This window comes from Malaya genurostris, chromosome 2 (genome assembly GCF_030247185.1).
Source record: "Malaya genurostris strain Urasoe2022 chromosome 2, Malgen_1.1, whole genome shotgun sequence".
In the NCBI taxonomy this organism is placed as follows: Eukaryota; Metazoa; Arthropoda; class Insecta; order Diptera; family Culicidae; genus Malaya; species Malaya genurostris.
Genome location: NC_080571.1, coordinates 268,092,721 through 268,109,271, shown reverse-complemented (window position 1 = coordinate 268,109,271; position 16,551 = coordinate 268,092,721). Strand labels below are relative to the sequence as shown.

The 16,551-nt window shown below is 37.1% G+C and overlaps 2 protein-coding genes across 72 annotated transcripts in view; both read right to left on the bottom strand.

The window, feature by feature from the left end:
• LOC131429915 (zinc finger protein 271-like) overlaps positions 1-223 on the bottom strand; it is a 44,477-nt gene extending 44,254 nt beyond the window's left edge. For 49 of the 50 annotated variants that reach the window (XM_058594370.1, XM_058594393.1, XM_058594373.1 and 46 more), the window contains exon 1: positions 41-181. The gene's annotated coding sequence lies outside the window, so the exon portion shown is untranslated. Of the gene's footprint in view, positions 1-40 lie in introns of all 50 variants that reach the window. The other variant, XM_058594371.1, reaches the window with a different exon arrangement.
• On the bottom strand, positions 134-12,818 carry LOC131429920 (GATA zinc finger domain-containing protein 10-like). 22 transcript variants are annotated; one of them, XM_058594445.1, is made up of 4 exons: positions 12,009-12,662; positions 9,399-9,957; positions 537-652; positions 134-270 (listed from the first exon to the last, which is right to left on the bottom strand). In XM_058594445.1, the coding sequence occupies exons 2-3, from the start codon at positions 9,755-9,757 to the stop codon at positions 640-642; spliced, it is 372 nt and encodes a 123-aa protein (XP_058450428.1). In that variant the 5' UTR covers positions 9,758-9,957; positions 12,009-12,662; the 3' UTR covers positions 134-270; positions 537-639. The 22 variants fall into 22 exon arrangements, with proteins under 22 accessions (XP_058450428.1, XP_058450427.1, XP_058450410.1 ...); XM_058594444.1 differs by lacking the exons at positions 134-270; positions 537-652; positions 12,009-12,662 and adding exons at positions 1,225-1,525; positions 12,801-12,818; XM_058594427.1 differs by lacking the exons at positions 134-270; positions 537-652 and adding an exon at positions 1,225-1,525 and having other exon boundaries at positions 11,926-12,663.
• Positions 12,819-16,551: the final 3,733 nt, after the last annotated feature.

The window sequence follows — 16,551 nt, the reverse complement described above, 5'->3', positions numbered from 1 at the left end:
GGGATACTACGTGTTTTCTACTAGACTATGGGGTCTTTACTGTTAGTTTAGGTGCGACTGGTTAGTAGTCCTGCTACGGGCGGGACTTCTTTGGTGTATTACTTCTGATGATTGGACTCGGATGCCGCGAACTGTAGTGCGGCGACTCGCGAAACTACAGCGTTCAGGGAACAGCAAAATCCATTACACGCGGTTGGAAGTTGCATTTGATATGAGTGGTCTGCCCGGAGGAATTGGAATGCTTGCAGCTATCGTTATAGGCTTTTTTTCCTACAAATGTTTGGCAAAACAATACATCATCAGAAATAATGTCACTCTGGGCTGTCAGTTAGTTGCAGTAGTTCGAAACAGCTGCTGCGCGTCTGTCTGTGAATTGCGGATCGTCAACAAGTGTTGAAAAGGATAACAACAAAACCACCATCAAACAGTTTTGGTGGCGGCTTATAATTTGAGTAACTATAAGAAATTACTACAGAATCAAGACTTTAGACTGCAACAGCTGTTTTACGGATACGGATACAAAAGTGACTTCTTACCTTTAGAAATAATTAACAAAAAGAGGGAAAAAAGTTTGTATGATCGAAATCGATTGAAAGAACACAGTACGTGTAACAGAAGGAGCTAGTGTCTATCTTCCAATTATGACTGACATCTGAAAATGTTTCAAAAGAGAGAGAGAGAAAGTGACAAACGCTGAGTTAGTTTATCGAAGCAAAATAAAGACAAAAAAAAAACAAATGATGAACGAAAACATGAAGACGCAAACTGTTTTCCACCGTCACATTGAAAAAGAAATGTAAGAAAATAGTAAACTTGGGAACATAACATGTCGCTAGCAACACACCCAGGTCTCGAAAACCCGGCACCAAAGAGGAATAGTAGCAAAATATTCCTCCTTCCTCACTATCCAGGCTCTAGATGCTCCGTAGGCATTATTTCGGGGAATATCTTCACGGTCCGACGGAGGAAATCATATTCTAGTTGCGGTTTGCAGTCACATACATACTTTGAACGAAATCGTTCAACAAAATTACAAGAGGTTTTCGACCTCCTTCCCCTCGAGAAGGAGACAACAACGAACACAACACTCTCTCACTTACACACAGAACACACACCCGCGGTACTCGCACCGATTGTATACGTATGCATGATTCTTCCGAACCGACCCGGTGTGTGTTGGTTGGTCCGCGTAGTCATCACGAGTTGAAAACTTTAAAAAAAAACATCTCGCGCGCGGTTAGGAGGGAAAAGGCGCGTCTGCATCTCACACACAATCTAACAACAGCACAAAGGGCATGACAAAGGGTGTGGGCTCAGACCCGGACAAGGAGCAGAAGAGAACCCCTGTTCCCCGCTCGCCATTTACCGTCATCGTCGACTGCTGAACTTTTGTCCACGCCGCTATGCATATTTTATATTCCGTGGAGCGATCCGCTGTTCTCGTCGCTAAGCCACCACCAACATCATCGCCGCGCCTCACTCTTCCCACCGAGACCCGGAGCTGACTGACTGGCAGGCTGGCTGGCTGCTGGTTCGAAGAAAATATTGTATATTCAGCACGCAATGCAAAACACAAACGCTAGAGCGAGACGGAACGAAAACAAATGTGCCAGAGCGAGACAAGGGAACACGAAAGGGTCCGGGGAGAATCGAACGGTTACCGTACGGTGGAGTTGCTTCGGTTGCATGAAGCTGATAGCTTCGATTTGATCAACGAGTTCAATACTATCTAATGTCAAAAAGCTTTAGTTTTCTTATGCCCTATGTCAGTTCAAATTGAAGCGCAAAGTAAAGGTAAAGCTTGTGCTAACTAGTGACACTGTTTAGAAATTTGATTACAATTAGATTCTTATTTTCCTAATTTTTCATCTTGGAATTATCAGAGCAGTGCAGCTCAAACTAAGCTTCTAGTGCAACTTACCTTGAAACGTTAAGTAGAGCTAAAAATTTACTCTACTTGAACAACACAAGTTTATCGATTGTACCAAAGATTATTAGACGTAATACCTCCTCATTTTGAAATGAACCACTATGTAGCATTGATCGTTCAATTTGAGTTGCTATGCACCGGATAATCGAAGACGAATCGTTAAATGAAATCGTGTTAAATAATATGATTATGTCAATTTTGCACACACTGATTCGTTATAACAGTTGGATGTTTGTTTTTTTTAATATCTTTCAAGACATCAGCAAAATTACCGTAATTGTTCAATTGCATTACTCAAATACAGTACACATTTCGAAAAAAAAATCTTGTAATTTTACATTTTACAACGTGCACATTGAGGTGCCAATAAAAAAGGATCATCTCTGGTTTCGTAAAGCGGTAGTGCTCAAAAGTTTGAAAATTTTAAAAAAAGGTCCCTATGCCTAATTTAAGTTGAATCGGATATAAGAAATTCTAAATTCTAAAATTTTCGATCTAGAGAAATCACCAAAAATGTCTTAGAATTTTATGAAATATCGAGATCTGGTGTTATCTCGAAAAAAAAGTTGTTTAAAAAAATCACTTTAAATAGGCATCGAGAAAAAAAAATTCGATTTCGGAAACCTCAAAATCCTCAAGTCCCGGTCGGTTTTAATTAAAATTCAGATGATACTAGAACTCCACGTTTCATGCAATTTTAAGACATTTGACATCAAAAAATGATTTCCGAAATTTCATGTACCTTCAGGTGATTTTTCAAGATAGAAAATTTTCCAACTTTGACCGCTGCTTTGAAACACCCCTTACCCATATCCAATTTTACTCACATTTTGCAGACTTTTTTTGAGGTAGAACAGTTCCAATAAATAAAACTAGAACGGCTGGCTGGGGATACGTTTGTTTCAGTCTTAGTTCTATTATAGATCGCCCATATAAAAGTTCCAGCTGCTGAATTTGCTCTAAGCATTCAAAAAAATGTAAAATTGGGCGATTTTAAAAACAAATTTTTAAAGTAAAATGGTTTCACAAAAAAAAACAAAGCATCACTTGCGACTTGAGCCAAAAAATATTAGATCAGAATGTCCGTAAATATCAGCATGGTAGATAAACGACTCATATATAAAGTCGAAAAACATCGAAGAATGTTCCGACTTTAGTTTCAATTCCTATTTAGATATTATCGTATATAATCAGATCATTTGTTGATAAAACGATGATTGGTTGGTTTATCTTTAAACGCCATGCAATTTTGTTCACTTTTCCTCTATATCCACTCAATTAACATCAAAAGAGTTTCACCCTTTTTCGATTTGTTTACTTCTATGCTCCCTGTGTGAATTGTGTAATTACGCTCTCGCGCATTTGTCGTGAAATAAGCTGGTTTCCGCAACTAAGACAAATTTGCGGGTAAATTTATCGTCTCATTTACTATTTCCAGGAGTAAAAAGTTCAGAAATCATATAAAATAACGAAAATAAACAGTTTCACCCTTAATTTCTAGCAATTGAAGTATTGCCCAGTTTTTTGGCATGGAACACGGAGGACTAAACTTACGTAAACAAATGAAATGACAGTATCGCCCCTTATAGTTTTTTTTGTATTTAAAGAAATATTCAATTCAATTCTTTGTACTATTATTAAGATTGAGACTTTTGTAGAATCCGAATTTTTAGGCAGAATTGGAGGATTATAAAGCATTTATTCGTAGGAGAGAAACACGATTTGTTTATTTTCGTAAGATTCGCCCTTCTCTGAAAAACAACTGAATTCAGTTGCACTTGATAGCAGTCAAAACCAATAGTTTTTTTTCAAACGTGACATAAAATCATTACGAATGGAATATTCTATAGTTTGCAACAGATTGAAGTTAGTCTTGTAAAACCCATTCATTTTGAAAATTGCCCTATAAAATTCATATTTTCTGTGTAAACTTTACGTAGACAAATAATATCTTCTCAAAAGTCCAGACACAAAACACACAGTAACTTTCCATGAATCTGTTAAATTCATAAAAACTGCAAAAAATATGGTTAGATGAAATAAAATTATTAGAATATTTTGATTATTAGGTCGAAAAATAATTAAAAATAATCGATTTCTTTACTTAAGTTGAAAAGCAAGCATCATTTATTTTACAAAAGATGACGCTACCTAAATGTGATATTTATGTGCACTCACTTTACTGGACCGAACCTGGACTCATGCTTATTTTTATTCAAAAATATTCCCTACTTCTATGTACGAGATTCGATGCGGACTCGCCTGATGGAGCCATGCTTGCAAAAAAGGTTGTTGCCAATGATATCTTTGCTATAAGGCAACTTGGATTCAAATGAAAGATCCTATGGCTTCACACCAAATTCCTCAATTTTAGGAACAAAAAAAAATAAGAAAAAAGTGTGTACTAAATTTTCTTAGAGATGGCTGAGCCGATTGTTGCAAACTTTGATTGAAATGAAAAAAATGTGTACTCTCATATATGGCAAAATCGATTCTCACAAACCTAAGTTCCATTGGAAGGTCTTGAAATTCTACACAAATTGTTTGGATTTTTATTCAGATCCGATTTTTGGCTCTAAAATAACATCGCGAAACTATGAAAAAAAAAACAAATCTTTAATGTCGGATAATAAATCCTTCGAGTAAGCAGATTTTGATAGTTAATGAACAAATAAACTCCAGGAGTACCGGAAATAGTGATTCGAAACTTTAAAATACATCTCACATCGATTTCTTAGAGATGCTAGAACCGATTTCTATGAAGTAGGATTCAAGTGAAAGAACATATAATTCCATAGGTAACATCTAAATCAGTCTTCAGTGCACATTAAAAGATGATAGCTTTAGTTACTATTACCGGTAAATAATAAGAGAGAAGGATTGCTAATTGTTCCGTAATAATCGAAAGAGAGAGTAAACAAATGAAAACTCTTATTGTTACTTAGGTCGAAATGAACATTCTTGGATCCGTCTTCCGATTCCGGGATAACAGATGATGAATATTATTATTTTCAAATAAGTGTGATTGCAAAATTCGAATTCCTCAGAATCTAGTATCCAAATTATTCAAATATTTAGGTCTTGTTAGTTGATGCATGAACAAATTGGATTAACCTTTACTGATGCTCAATTATCGGCTCCAAATGCACCGGGAGTAGAAGTCAAGGCACCGAAATGGAACTTAGATCGATTTGTAAGAAATAATTAAACTGATTTTTGCAAGCTGATCTCCAAATGAGAGTTCCTACACTGCTTTCGATTGTTATTCAATTTCACTCAGAATCGACTTCCAGAATTACATAATTACCTAGTGGTGTGATGATACTATTCTCATATTAGTCATACTCTCAGTAATATTACTGTGATATTTTTTAAAAAATATCTCATCGAAAAGAAACAGCAAATATTGTTCTGGCGTAACTTACAAGTCGAAAGATTTTTTATTTGTTTCGATTATGAATGGTTTTATCCATAAGGTCATTCGTCTCTTCGGGGCAGAAAAACTTTCTGATCCTATGTGCGGAGTTGAGAATGGAATCCAGGCGGGTTGCGTGGAAAGACATCGACTTACCCATCACACTACACCCGTCCCCCAAAATTTAAATAGTTCGACGTAAACATTTCAACAGGGACTAAAATCCTTTGACAAATTCTTTTTGTTTACTTTCTCCCTCGACTATATCTGCGTTATTACAGGAATGTTCGTTGCATAGCAGGTATTGTTAGACAAATGAAAATATTGTCTTTCGTTCTACACAAATATTTTGTATAGAAACGTGAAAATTGAAGAGTTATTAACAGAAGTACAATGATAATAAAGAGAAATTCTCATTGGTCTATGAAATGTTCACGTCGACTTTTGAACCAACAAACTAATTCGAATGATATATCAAACTCGGTTCAAAGGTTTGTTTTCGCAGTGATTGCATAGCCTTTCTTCATGAGAAAGACAAAAATCATTGTTTTGATTCTGAGCTAGACTGATGTCACAAATAATAAATTTGACATAATGTCGTAAAATTGCAAAGAAACAAATCCTTCGCGAATAGCAAAGTTATGATATGTCAAAAAGAATAAGTAGAAGTATTTTATACATTTTCTAAGCCGACAAGGGTTTCCTATTCCTATTTTGTACGAGATTTAGGTGTAATCATGGAATCTAAACTAACATTTGTGGAACATTATAACACAGTAATCAATAAAGCAAACAGTATGCTGGGCTTTATCAAACGCTTCAGTCATAATTTCCAAGACCCATATACTATAAAGTTGCTATATAGTACATGTGTCAGACCCGTTTTGGAATATTGCAGCCAAGTATGGAATCCATATAACATTATTCACGAATAACGCATTGAATCGATACAAACACAATTTCCTTTATATACACTTCGTAAATTAAACTGGACATCATTTCCTCTACCATCATATGAAGCACGCTGCATGCTCATCAATATACAAACACTTGAAGAACGCCGCGACTTTGCAATGCTTTATTTTATCAGCGACATTATTTCTCAACGCATTCAATCAGCTCCATTATTATCGCAATTAAATTTTTATATTCCTAGCCGTCAACTACGTTCCAGGAAATTATTTTTAGAAAAACATGCTAGAACAAATTATGCAAAATACAGTCCAGTCAATCGAATAATGCGCCATTACGAACAATACTGCGAACAGCTTGATCTTACTATGTCAAAAAATCAAATAAAATCTCAGCTTTGTCGTAGAAATAATGCGTAGTATGTAAGTGAACATTGTACAATTTATATGTAGTCTACATTTGCTTGACGAGATAAATAAATAAATAAATATAATGTTTTTTTTTGCATCAGTGATTTGGTAACAAGCATTTCTACTTTAAATTTTCTTCTCATTCAAGTTGAAATGTAGGATGATGTTATTTTTCAAGGAATCCCATTGTAGATTCTGAAAACACATTTCCGGATTCGAATTTACATCCGCACAAATGGGTACACTTGAAAGCGAACTTGTTACGTATAAATAATCAGACATTTTTCGGTTAAAATTGAAATTCTAACTCTAACTCTTTAATTTTTTTTTTGAGATCTGACAAGATTAAATTTATTTTAATTTAAGCATTTTTTTAAAACAAACGACTATTTATTTTAATTTAGGCATTTTTGAAAACAAATCTGAGATCTGACAAAATTAAATTTATTTTATTTAAACATTTTTTTAAAACAAACGACTACTAACCCTTTTGTTTAAAAAATTGTTGCAAAATTTAGCCTTTGATAACTTCAACTTTGAGTGATTATGAGCAATGATTGGTGATGCAACGCCACGAAATCTTTTCAAGTTTTTCTGTCACATTTTTAAATTTCGTTCTCATTTACACACTAATTTGCAATTCAAAGCTTTGTGATCTTAAGGAAAGCTTCTCCTGTAAACGGGGGTTGTTTCTTCCTCGTTTCGAGCGTCACTCAATAGAGAGCTCAAATAAAAATAAATCTATTTCTAACCCACTAATTGATATGATAATACCTTTCTCTTTAAATTCGAACAGTTTTATTAGAACATACGTTTTTCCTAAGGCTTGTTTAGCGTGACTCAACGCTTACGTAGCATATTCGCAACATTCTCGAAACCAAAAGTATCAACAATAAAATATTTGAACTTGATCATTGGTTACTTTCTTTGTCGGTTGCGTCACTTATGCCATTATATCTCCGGAACCGAAAGTGACAGACAATTGATCTTCGAGCTTGATTCACCACCCAGTAGTAGCTTTCAAACCGGCCTAAGTTTGTTAAAATCGGTTCAACCATCTCCGAGAAAATTGAAGGGTAATTAGTTTTGTCAATTACGCCACTTATACCATTATATGATCAGAACCGTAAGTGGCAGACACTTGATCTTCGAACATGAACCACGACCCAATAGTTACTCTCAAATTAACCTAAGCTTGTTCAAATCGGTTCAGCCATCTGGGAAAAAATGCGAGAAAGAGCGTTATATCTTTTACGACACTTATACCATTATATCTCTAGAACTAGAAGTTTCAGAAAAATTTGAACTTCAAACAAGATCAATAACCCAACAGTAGCTTTTAAACGAACCAGAGCATGTTGAAATCGGTTCAGCCATCTCCGAGAAAAAAAGTAGAAAAAAAAACCGGGCGATTTGTCGGTTACGTCACGTATACCAATATATCTCCGGAGCCAGAAGTGATAGTCATTTAATTTTCAATCTTGCTCAACGACCCAATAGTAGCTTTCTAACGAGTTAAGCTTGTTGTGGTCGGTCATGCCATCTCCGTAAAAATTGACTGAAAAAAAAAGTGCAAAGTCCGATCTCGTCGAATGGTATATGACACTAGTGGTCTCCGGAGGTTCGATCAAAAGTGGGGGTTTCCAGTAATTCTATTACCTTTGTATAGAGAAAGGCAAAATGAAAAATATGTAACACTGTTTGTTTCAGAATCAACTCCTGATGATCACCATGCACGTCACTTACCTCGGCATGTTCCATTGAAGCAATTATATGTTAGAAATGACTCAAATTAACAGGGTAGCAGCCTTTCATAATGAACAATAGCTATAAACGGTTTTAAGATTAAGTACCCCATTGCTTTTTCTATCCACGTTCAGGAGCGAAAAATCCTTACGGAATGAAGAAGTCATAAATAACGATTCACTAGCTTAGTGGACAATACGGATTTTGGTGTCGTTGATCTCAAAGTTGTGGAAGAGGCTTTTCTATCTCCCAAGAGAGTTACTGCGATAAAAAGAACTACAAAATTGTTTCCATCCCAAAGTATACGACTGCTAGTGTAGAATCTGAGAGGCAATAGGATAGAATACGGATTTTAAAGAACTTACTAAATGATTATTCCGATAATCGATTGTTTATGAACATCGTTCTGAGATTCCATCACGCATAACAAAACGGTTAAAAAACACAAAACTCTGTAAGCCAAAACGGTTAAATTTTATAACTTCTACCCTGTGAACGACCAAAATGGTTAAAGCCGGGGTAAAATAAATGATATAAAAAAACAAAACGGTATTTTATCTTTTTCTGTCAACATTCACTTTGAAGAAAAATTCCAAATATTATTTCACCTGATATTAAAATTAATACACCGTTGGGCATCGTTCGTCTGTTATTTTCACTTCGAAGTGAATGTGGACTGATGGTTTACTGGCTGTTACCATAAAAAAAGTGTGTTATCAGCTACAGGCTCTAGGAACTTTGTTACGGGGAAACAAAAAAAAAACTCAAAGATAGCTATGCAGTCTACTGAGAAACGTTTACGTTTAAGATATGTTCCCGAATGTGCAACCATTTTCAGAAACACTCCGACCTACGGTAACCAGACTCCTGTTTCGAATTCCCTCAAGCTCTAGCCGGGCGACCCAGATGGAGAAGATACCGTGTGGAACGAGAAATGAATATTGAAATGAAATGAGAAAAAAGTCAAGAACTCCAAAACGCTTACATCAAAAGCTCCCCTCCACCGCTGCTACTGCTGGCGGCGGTGCTGACAATATTCTGTATGAACGACGAAGTCGCTGCGGCCGCTGCTGCTGCTGCTGTCGTCGCACCCCAACCAGTTTTTATTCGCTGTTGCTGCTGCTGCTGCTGTTGCTGATGATGATGTTGCTGTTGCACTTGTAGTAGTGCCGCCGCCGCCGCCGCTTGCTGCTGCTGTTGTTGTTGTTGCTGTTGCTGTTGTTGGAGCGGCTGAAGTGGAGGTTGGAGGTACTGGTAGTGGTGATGCTGGCGGTGGTGCTCCCGTTCCAAATGTGGAAGAACTTGCTGCTGCTGCTGACGGAGAAGAGGATTACCGGAATCCATTTGCCGGAACGGAGCCCCAATCCAGAAGACCACCCTCTAAATCACAGTACCGTGGGATTCTAATTTTCTGTTTTACTCTTTGTTCAAACATGCACTGGGATTTCACTTGTTTCCTTCACTTTCTAACATTTCCAATCAGATCACAGATCGTTGGCACTAGTTCCGCTCGGTTTTTCCTATTGCACCGCGACGACACACTGCTGAATATTCTTATTTTTATTTATAGACGCCTTTAATGTCCGCCATTGTTGTAATAATTAACAAAAAAAAAGCGAGCTGAGTAAAAAAGAGGAGCAGTACTGACTGAGCATACCGCCTGCTAACGCGACCCAGCGACGACGAGAAGATGGTGGCGGAGTGAAAAATGCTATGCCTCCTCCTGCTCGTTCGATTCGTTGGTGGATCTCGGCGCGGTCTGTTCGCGTTCGGTTGATCTGTTCGGGCTCTCGTAACTTGCCTCTCATTCGTCTCGCGTACAAATACCAACGCGTACGCATGACTCTCCCGGCACACACGCCACCCCCCAATTTCGAGCGGTCGTATTAAAAAAATTATAAAGCAATTACTTTTCTGTCTATTGCAACTGTTCCATTGTTTTCAACAGAGCTTCCAGATAAAGGAAGAATTTTGTAAATCGAGCCGAGTTAGCTTCATGCCAAAATAAGCTCTTCTAACCGAAGACAATAATTTTGTGGTACCGAATTATTAGGAAATTACTAAGTTTTGTTCTCTCACCACCAGCATGGAAACAGATCATATCATTCAAATTTTTTTGACATGCGCTAGTTGTGTTATTGAAATTGACAATTTGTGATTGAAGCGATTCGATACATCTTCTCTTCACAAGTCGATTTTGTTTCCATATGGTTCCAACGGTAGATTTTCCTTTCTTCATCTGAAGTTTTAATGTATTTTACCTATTTAATTTTCCGCTAAACAAGATCAGCTCTTTCCGAAAAAAAAATTTAATAAGGAAGTTATGGACAATTTACAATCTTCAGAACATTCGAACAGGTTTCATAAAAGAAATATCAGCTCATTTAGTTTATATTTCCGAATAATGCTTTTTTGTATCTACAAATAGCGAAGAACTTGGGCCGCATTAAGAAACTCAACAATTTCAACAATTATAGTTGCCTAAGACAGGTAAGTGATAGCTTAAATAGTAGTGCACAACCATTCTACATGTTTAAAAAATGCAGTTCTGTGTGGATGATCCATTTTACTGATTTAGTACAGAAAGGCAGAAACAAAAAAAGACTTTACCACAAGAAAACGTGAACTCCAAAATTGTTATAAAAATTTCCACGTAAAACAATGGTGACTATCTCGAAATCAGTGAAAGAACCATATACTCGGAAAAGTTTTGTTGGATTAAGATATTATTACCTATTATCAATTTTAAATTTTCATATAAATAATTCTTAGCTGAAATGACAAATTTTGACGGAAAGTTATTGGAAAATAAAACAGAAATTAAATATGGACTTTTACCAACAGCTATAGCGATTTTAACAACGAGCTAGAATTAGTTTATTTTTGTCCCTTTATGGGCTAACCTGGCCAATGGTGTTCAACGAGTTAGAATTAGTTGTAATTAAATAAACGAGATTTTTGAATATTATAAAACAACTCATCAACAATAATGCTAATATAACTAAATAAAACTTACGCACAAATGGATAATTCTATTATCAAATTCATAGACATGAATTAAAAAAAAGGTGATTTTTTAACATTATTAATTCAATTCCTTCCCTGATAGTGGGATTCATTCAACCTTTTTCATTCTCACTTTTTCGGTGAGCTTTTCAAAACAAAAAAAAATAACAGAGAGCAACCAAAATAACCAAGAGAGAGAGCCGGTAATCAACCGAACGAACGAACGAACGACCAAACGACCGAACAGTTCGTATGGCGAGACGGTGAGACACACGAAGTCGACAGTCACCGCACCACCAGCAGCAGACGCAGAAATGTCAAACTTTTTTTTATTGTCCCTCTTGTGCTGATGATGGTGTGTGCTTTGCACTGGTCTCAGCGGCGGCGGCGGCTGCTCGCTACACTTTTCCACACTCCTCTTTTTTAGCTCTGAACCAACGAAAACGACGACGACGACCGACAACGAACGGCGGCAATGATGATGATGGGACAAAAACACACACTACCATAACTGCGCGCTGAATCAAAACTTTCGGGGGAGCAGCAGCGCGCATAATATATAGAACTTCGGTCGTATCGGGGAGCTTACTTTTTCCGATTTGCTTACTTGCTCGCTCTAACACATACTCACTGGGCCGCTGCGGGAAAGAGTGCGGTGTCTTCGATCAATCCAAAGGAAAAATGGCTTAACAATCGTCCATTCCCTTCCCTTGCACCATAATCACTTCATTCGCACTTTACCCACTAAAATCTAACTAGTTAAAATAAAAACAGAAAAAAACTCGGTATTTCTTTTTTTTCTGCACAGGTCGAAAAATTCAACTCGAAAAATGACCAATAAAATTCGAAAGCACACGCATCACAGGCCCGCTGTTCATTGGAAAAATTCTTTTTTTTTTCCTAGAGGCTGCCGCTGAGCTGAGATCGAGCCGACCCGACGACTGTCATGGCGACCTTTTTTCCTTCGCCTTCCTCGCAAAGCACGCAAACGATACGCGACGAGACACAACTACTCTGCGGCGGGGGATCTCAATTCGGCCAAACTTTGCGGTCACTTTTCACTGTCAAACGGTGGCGTATGGGGCAGAAAAATATATGCAAACGGATCGCCACCGAGTACCGCGACGGATGTGCACTATTTTGGCCCTCGCCGGAACGGATTTCTAGCAAAATTTTGTCACTTTTTCTGCGAACCGCGCGAGACCGACCTGCCTGCCTGTGTCAAATACAGAATTTTATCGACGCCGAGTGAGCGGAACGACGACGACGACGGGAGCGCGCTGGCTGCGGGCTCGAAAAATTCTCTCTTTTTTATTCAGCGACGCTTCAAAATCCGGAGCCGCACTCTCTTCAGCGCCTTCAGGCCGTGTCTTTTTCGTACCCAAAATGGTGGACGGGGAGCTCTCTGCTCTCGCTCTTCTGCTTGCACACCAACAGGCAAAAGCGCAGACAGTCCGAAAGCAGTGCTAACCAGCCAGCCAGCTAGCCAGCCAACCAGTCAGTCAGTCAGCTAGCCAGCCAGTCAGTTCAGCCAGACAACGACAACGCAACGAGAGGGTAGGAAAGTGAGACAGAATATCGAATGAATGAAGAAAACTTGCTCAATATAACAAGCTCGAGTCACAAATGTACAGTGGCTGATGTCGTTCGGGTTTGGGTTTGGGTTTGGGCTTGGGAGAGAAGAAGAAAGCAAATTTATGCTTGCTGACGGTGCCGGTATTTCACATTGCACACGGAAACGGGTGTAAATTATGCTACAAAATCAGCTGGACAGCACTTTACACATTGGTGTGACTATGCGAACACAACCAATAGGTAATGGAACGTAAGGTGGATGTTATCAACTGGGTATATTATACCTGTGTGGAAATGCAAACGCGGCACCTCCGACAGAACCCCCAGTCATAATATAATTGAACTAACGAATACGGGGAATCACTTCCCATGTTGTGTGGGACATAATATGAATTTGAATTCCATACCAAAGCCCGAAGTGTTGATTCGGTACACTTTGAAGTTCGAATGAAAGAGTTCCTAAAATTCAATTGATTATTGTAAAAAGCGTTTAAGGGGTTATATACATAGTTTATGATGAAAAATTGATATTTTTTATTGCATATTCTGAAAGTCAATTGTTCTGAGACGGCAGAACCGATTTTCACAAACTTAGGTTCAAATGAAAGGTCATATAGTCTTATAAAAACTTCAATTTAATGTGAACATTTCATAAGGTCACATAAACTAATAAGATATTCTCTTTGTTTACTTTCTCTTCTGTTAATAACTCCTCAATTTTCACGTTTACTTACAATATATTCATGTAGAATGAAAGAAAATATTTCCAGCTTTGTAACAGCATCAGATATGCAACGAACAATTGCATAATAACGCAGATATAGTCAAAAGAGAAAGTAAACAAGTGTTCACGTTGATTTATATCCGGCTTCTGATTCTAGAATTACAAGATGATGTGATATGCACAAAAAAAATGTCAGTTTCTCGAACATGACTCATCCGACTTTTACCATTTTTGATTCAACTGAGTGGTCTTCAGATACCATCAGAAAACTCCGATTTTTATTCAGATCCAACTTCCGGTTCCGGATATAGAATGCTTAGAGTAAAAATATCAATTTCAGGAGTATTTGTAACCATATGATGAGAAGCGAATTTTTTTAAATTGTCTAATAAATTTCTTTAGTTGCAGATCTAAGGTCAAATATGAGGGTTATTACTTATATATTCAGCCTAAGATGAAAACATCATTATACTTGTTCGGAAATGGTTTTACTGTTTATTTTTTTCTAATATTCCCCTAGATGATCAATAACACTTTTGCATACGCTTGAACCAACATAACATATCATGTTTTCCACTCTTATTTAGGTACCCCCAAAACATGTTTTAGATCGCTTCAAAAGCTTTTTCAGAATTATTGCATCGCTCTCCAAGCAGTTTCTTCTTCACGGAAGGGAACAAATAGAAGTCATTAGGTATCAAATCAGGACTAGACGGCGGGCGGCCAAGAAATTCGACGTTTTGGGTGCTCAAATATTCAGTTGTTTGAGCCGATGTGTGAGAGTTTCCACTGTTGTGATGAAGAATGATTTTGCGTCTTGCGTTTGTTTTCCTCATTTCACGAAAAACTTCTGACAAACAAATGGTGACATACCAATCAGAATTGACGGTCTTACGATCCTCTAAAGCAACGGTAGCGATATGTCCGTTTATACCGTAAAAACAAGACACCATTTTCTTTGAAGTTCTTCGAGCGCGATTAACTTTTGTTGGATTTGGTTCTTCTTGGAACACCCACACAGTCGGCTGTTTAGTTTCGGGCTCATATGAATAACTCCATGTTTCGTCACATGTGTAGATTTCATACACCAAATTTGAAGCACCACGATTGAATTTTTTCAGCATTTCTTTGCACTAATCGACACGGGTCTTCTTTTGAGCGATTGTCAAAATTATGTACGATCCAACATGAACAATTTTTTTTTCACGACTAAACGTTCATGCAAAATAACGTATAAGCTTTCCACACTAAGCCTCCATTTCACGGTACGTCATACGACGATCTTCCATTATCAGATTTTTCATTTTTCTTGCAAAACAACTGCTTTTGGACGCCTTCTTTGAATTCATCGGCATACAAACTACGACCATGATTGAATTCGTTATACCAGTTTTTTTACAGTCGCATGGAATGGTGCTGCACAGCCAAAAGTCGAACTAAGTTGATTGAAGCACTCTTGCCTTGATAACCCACGACGAAAATCGTAATAAATACGAATATGTTCACGATTCAATTGAATTTTTTGCTGAGGTAAAATTTTCAACTCAGTGCAAACAAAACAAATAGCGCTTGAATAACAGAATGTTCTGATGATGGTAATGGTTAGAAATGTCAAACTTTATGATGGAAACGTTAAATCCACCGGGCAACACTTAGTGTTGTCAATGCTACATAAAACTCAAGTTAACAGGACTTAGCATTACAAGATGACGAGTTTTCAAAATTTCAAAGCGTCGTAGAAAATCGTAAATTCGTTGTGATCGAATCTGTTCCAATTTATTGATCAATTTATGACCAAACGAGCTTTTTTGGTTATACTGGACCCGTCTTTCATTGCAAACCGCCATATAAATCGAAGATGAAAAAAGTTTGAAATTTTTTTTAAATTGGGCTTAATGCTGTTTCAGTTTGTAGTTCATATTTTCTGATGGTTTAATGATACGAATTTCACTTTACCGGTATCCAGTTTTCGTTTCTGGAAATAGCAATCAAAATCTTCCAAATGGAGCTCGTTTCCTTTTTTCAAATATGGTTTAATCGATTTTCACTAACTTAAATTGAAATGCAGTATTTAAATGTAGTAGTATTATGTAAAATAAGTAGTAGTTTAATTATTCTTGCTGTAACATATGGAAGATAATTAATAATATAAGAAAGATGGATGGGTTAAAACAGGTTTTCCTATTTGGATTCCAGTTCACCAATTTGTCTTTGAGAGTGTTTACCGAAAGCCTCTAAAAACATACAAGGACAATAGGAAGGGTCTGACATTATAGAATATTTTTTTTATAATTCAACTTGCTATTTTTTCTTCGATAGTACTACCAACAAATTGTCATTCGCTTGTTCAAATCAAATAGTTTCACATTAAAAATTACTTACTTACCTCATTTTTGCCTTTCTCATATAGAAAGATTATGCAATCACTGTGAAAACCGACTTTTAAACCGAGGCCCGGAGAGCCGAGGGTCATATACCATTCGACTCAGTTCGTCGAGTACGCAAAATGTCTGTGTGTGTATGTAACGTTTTTTGCACTAACTTTTCTCGGAGATGGCTGAACCGATTTTCACAAACTTTCAAATGATTCAAATGAAAGGTCTTGTAGTCCCATACAAAATTCCTGAATATTATTTGGATCCGACTTTTGGTTCCGGAGTTATGAGGTAAAATGTGCAAAACAATGAAAATATGTGTTCTAACTTTTCTCATAGATTTTCACAAGCTTAGGTTCAAATGAAAGGTCCTGTAGTCTCATACGTAATTCCTGAATTTCATCCGGATTCGACTTCCGGATCCCGAAATATAGGGTAAAGTGTGTTAAAATTTTTAT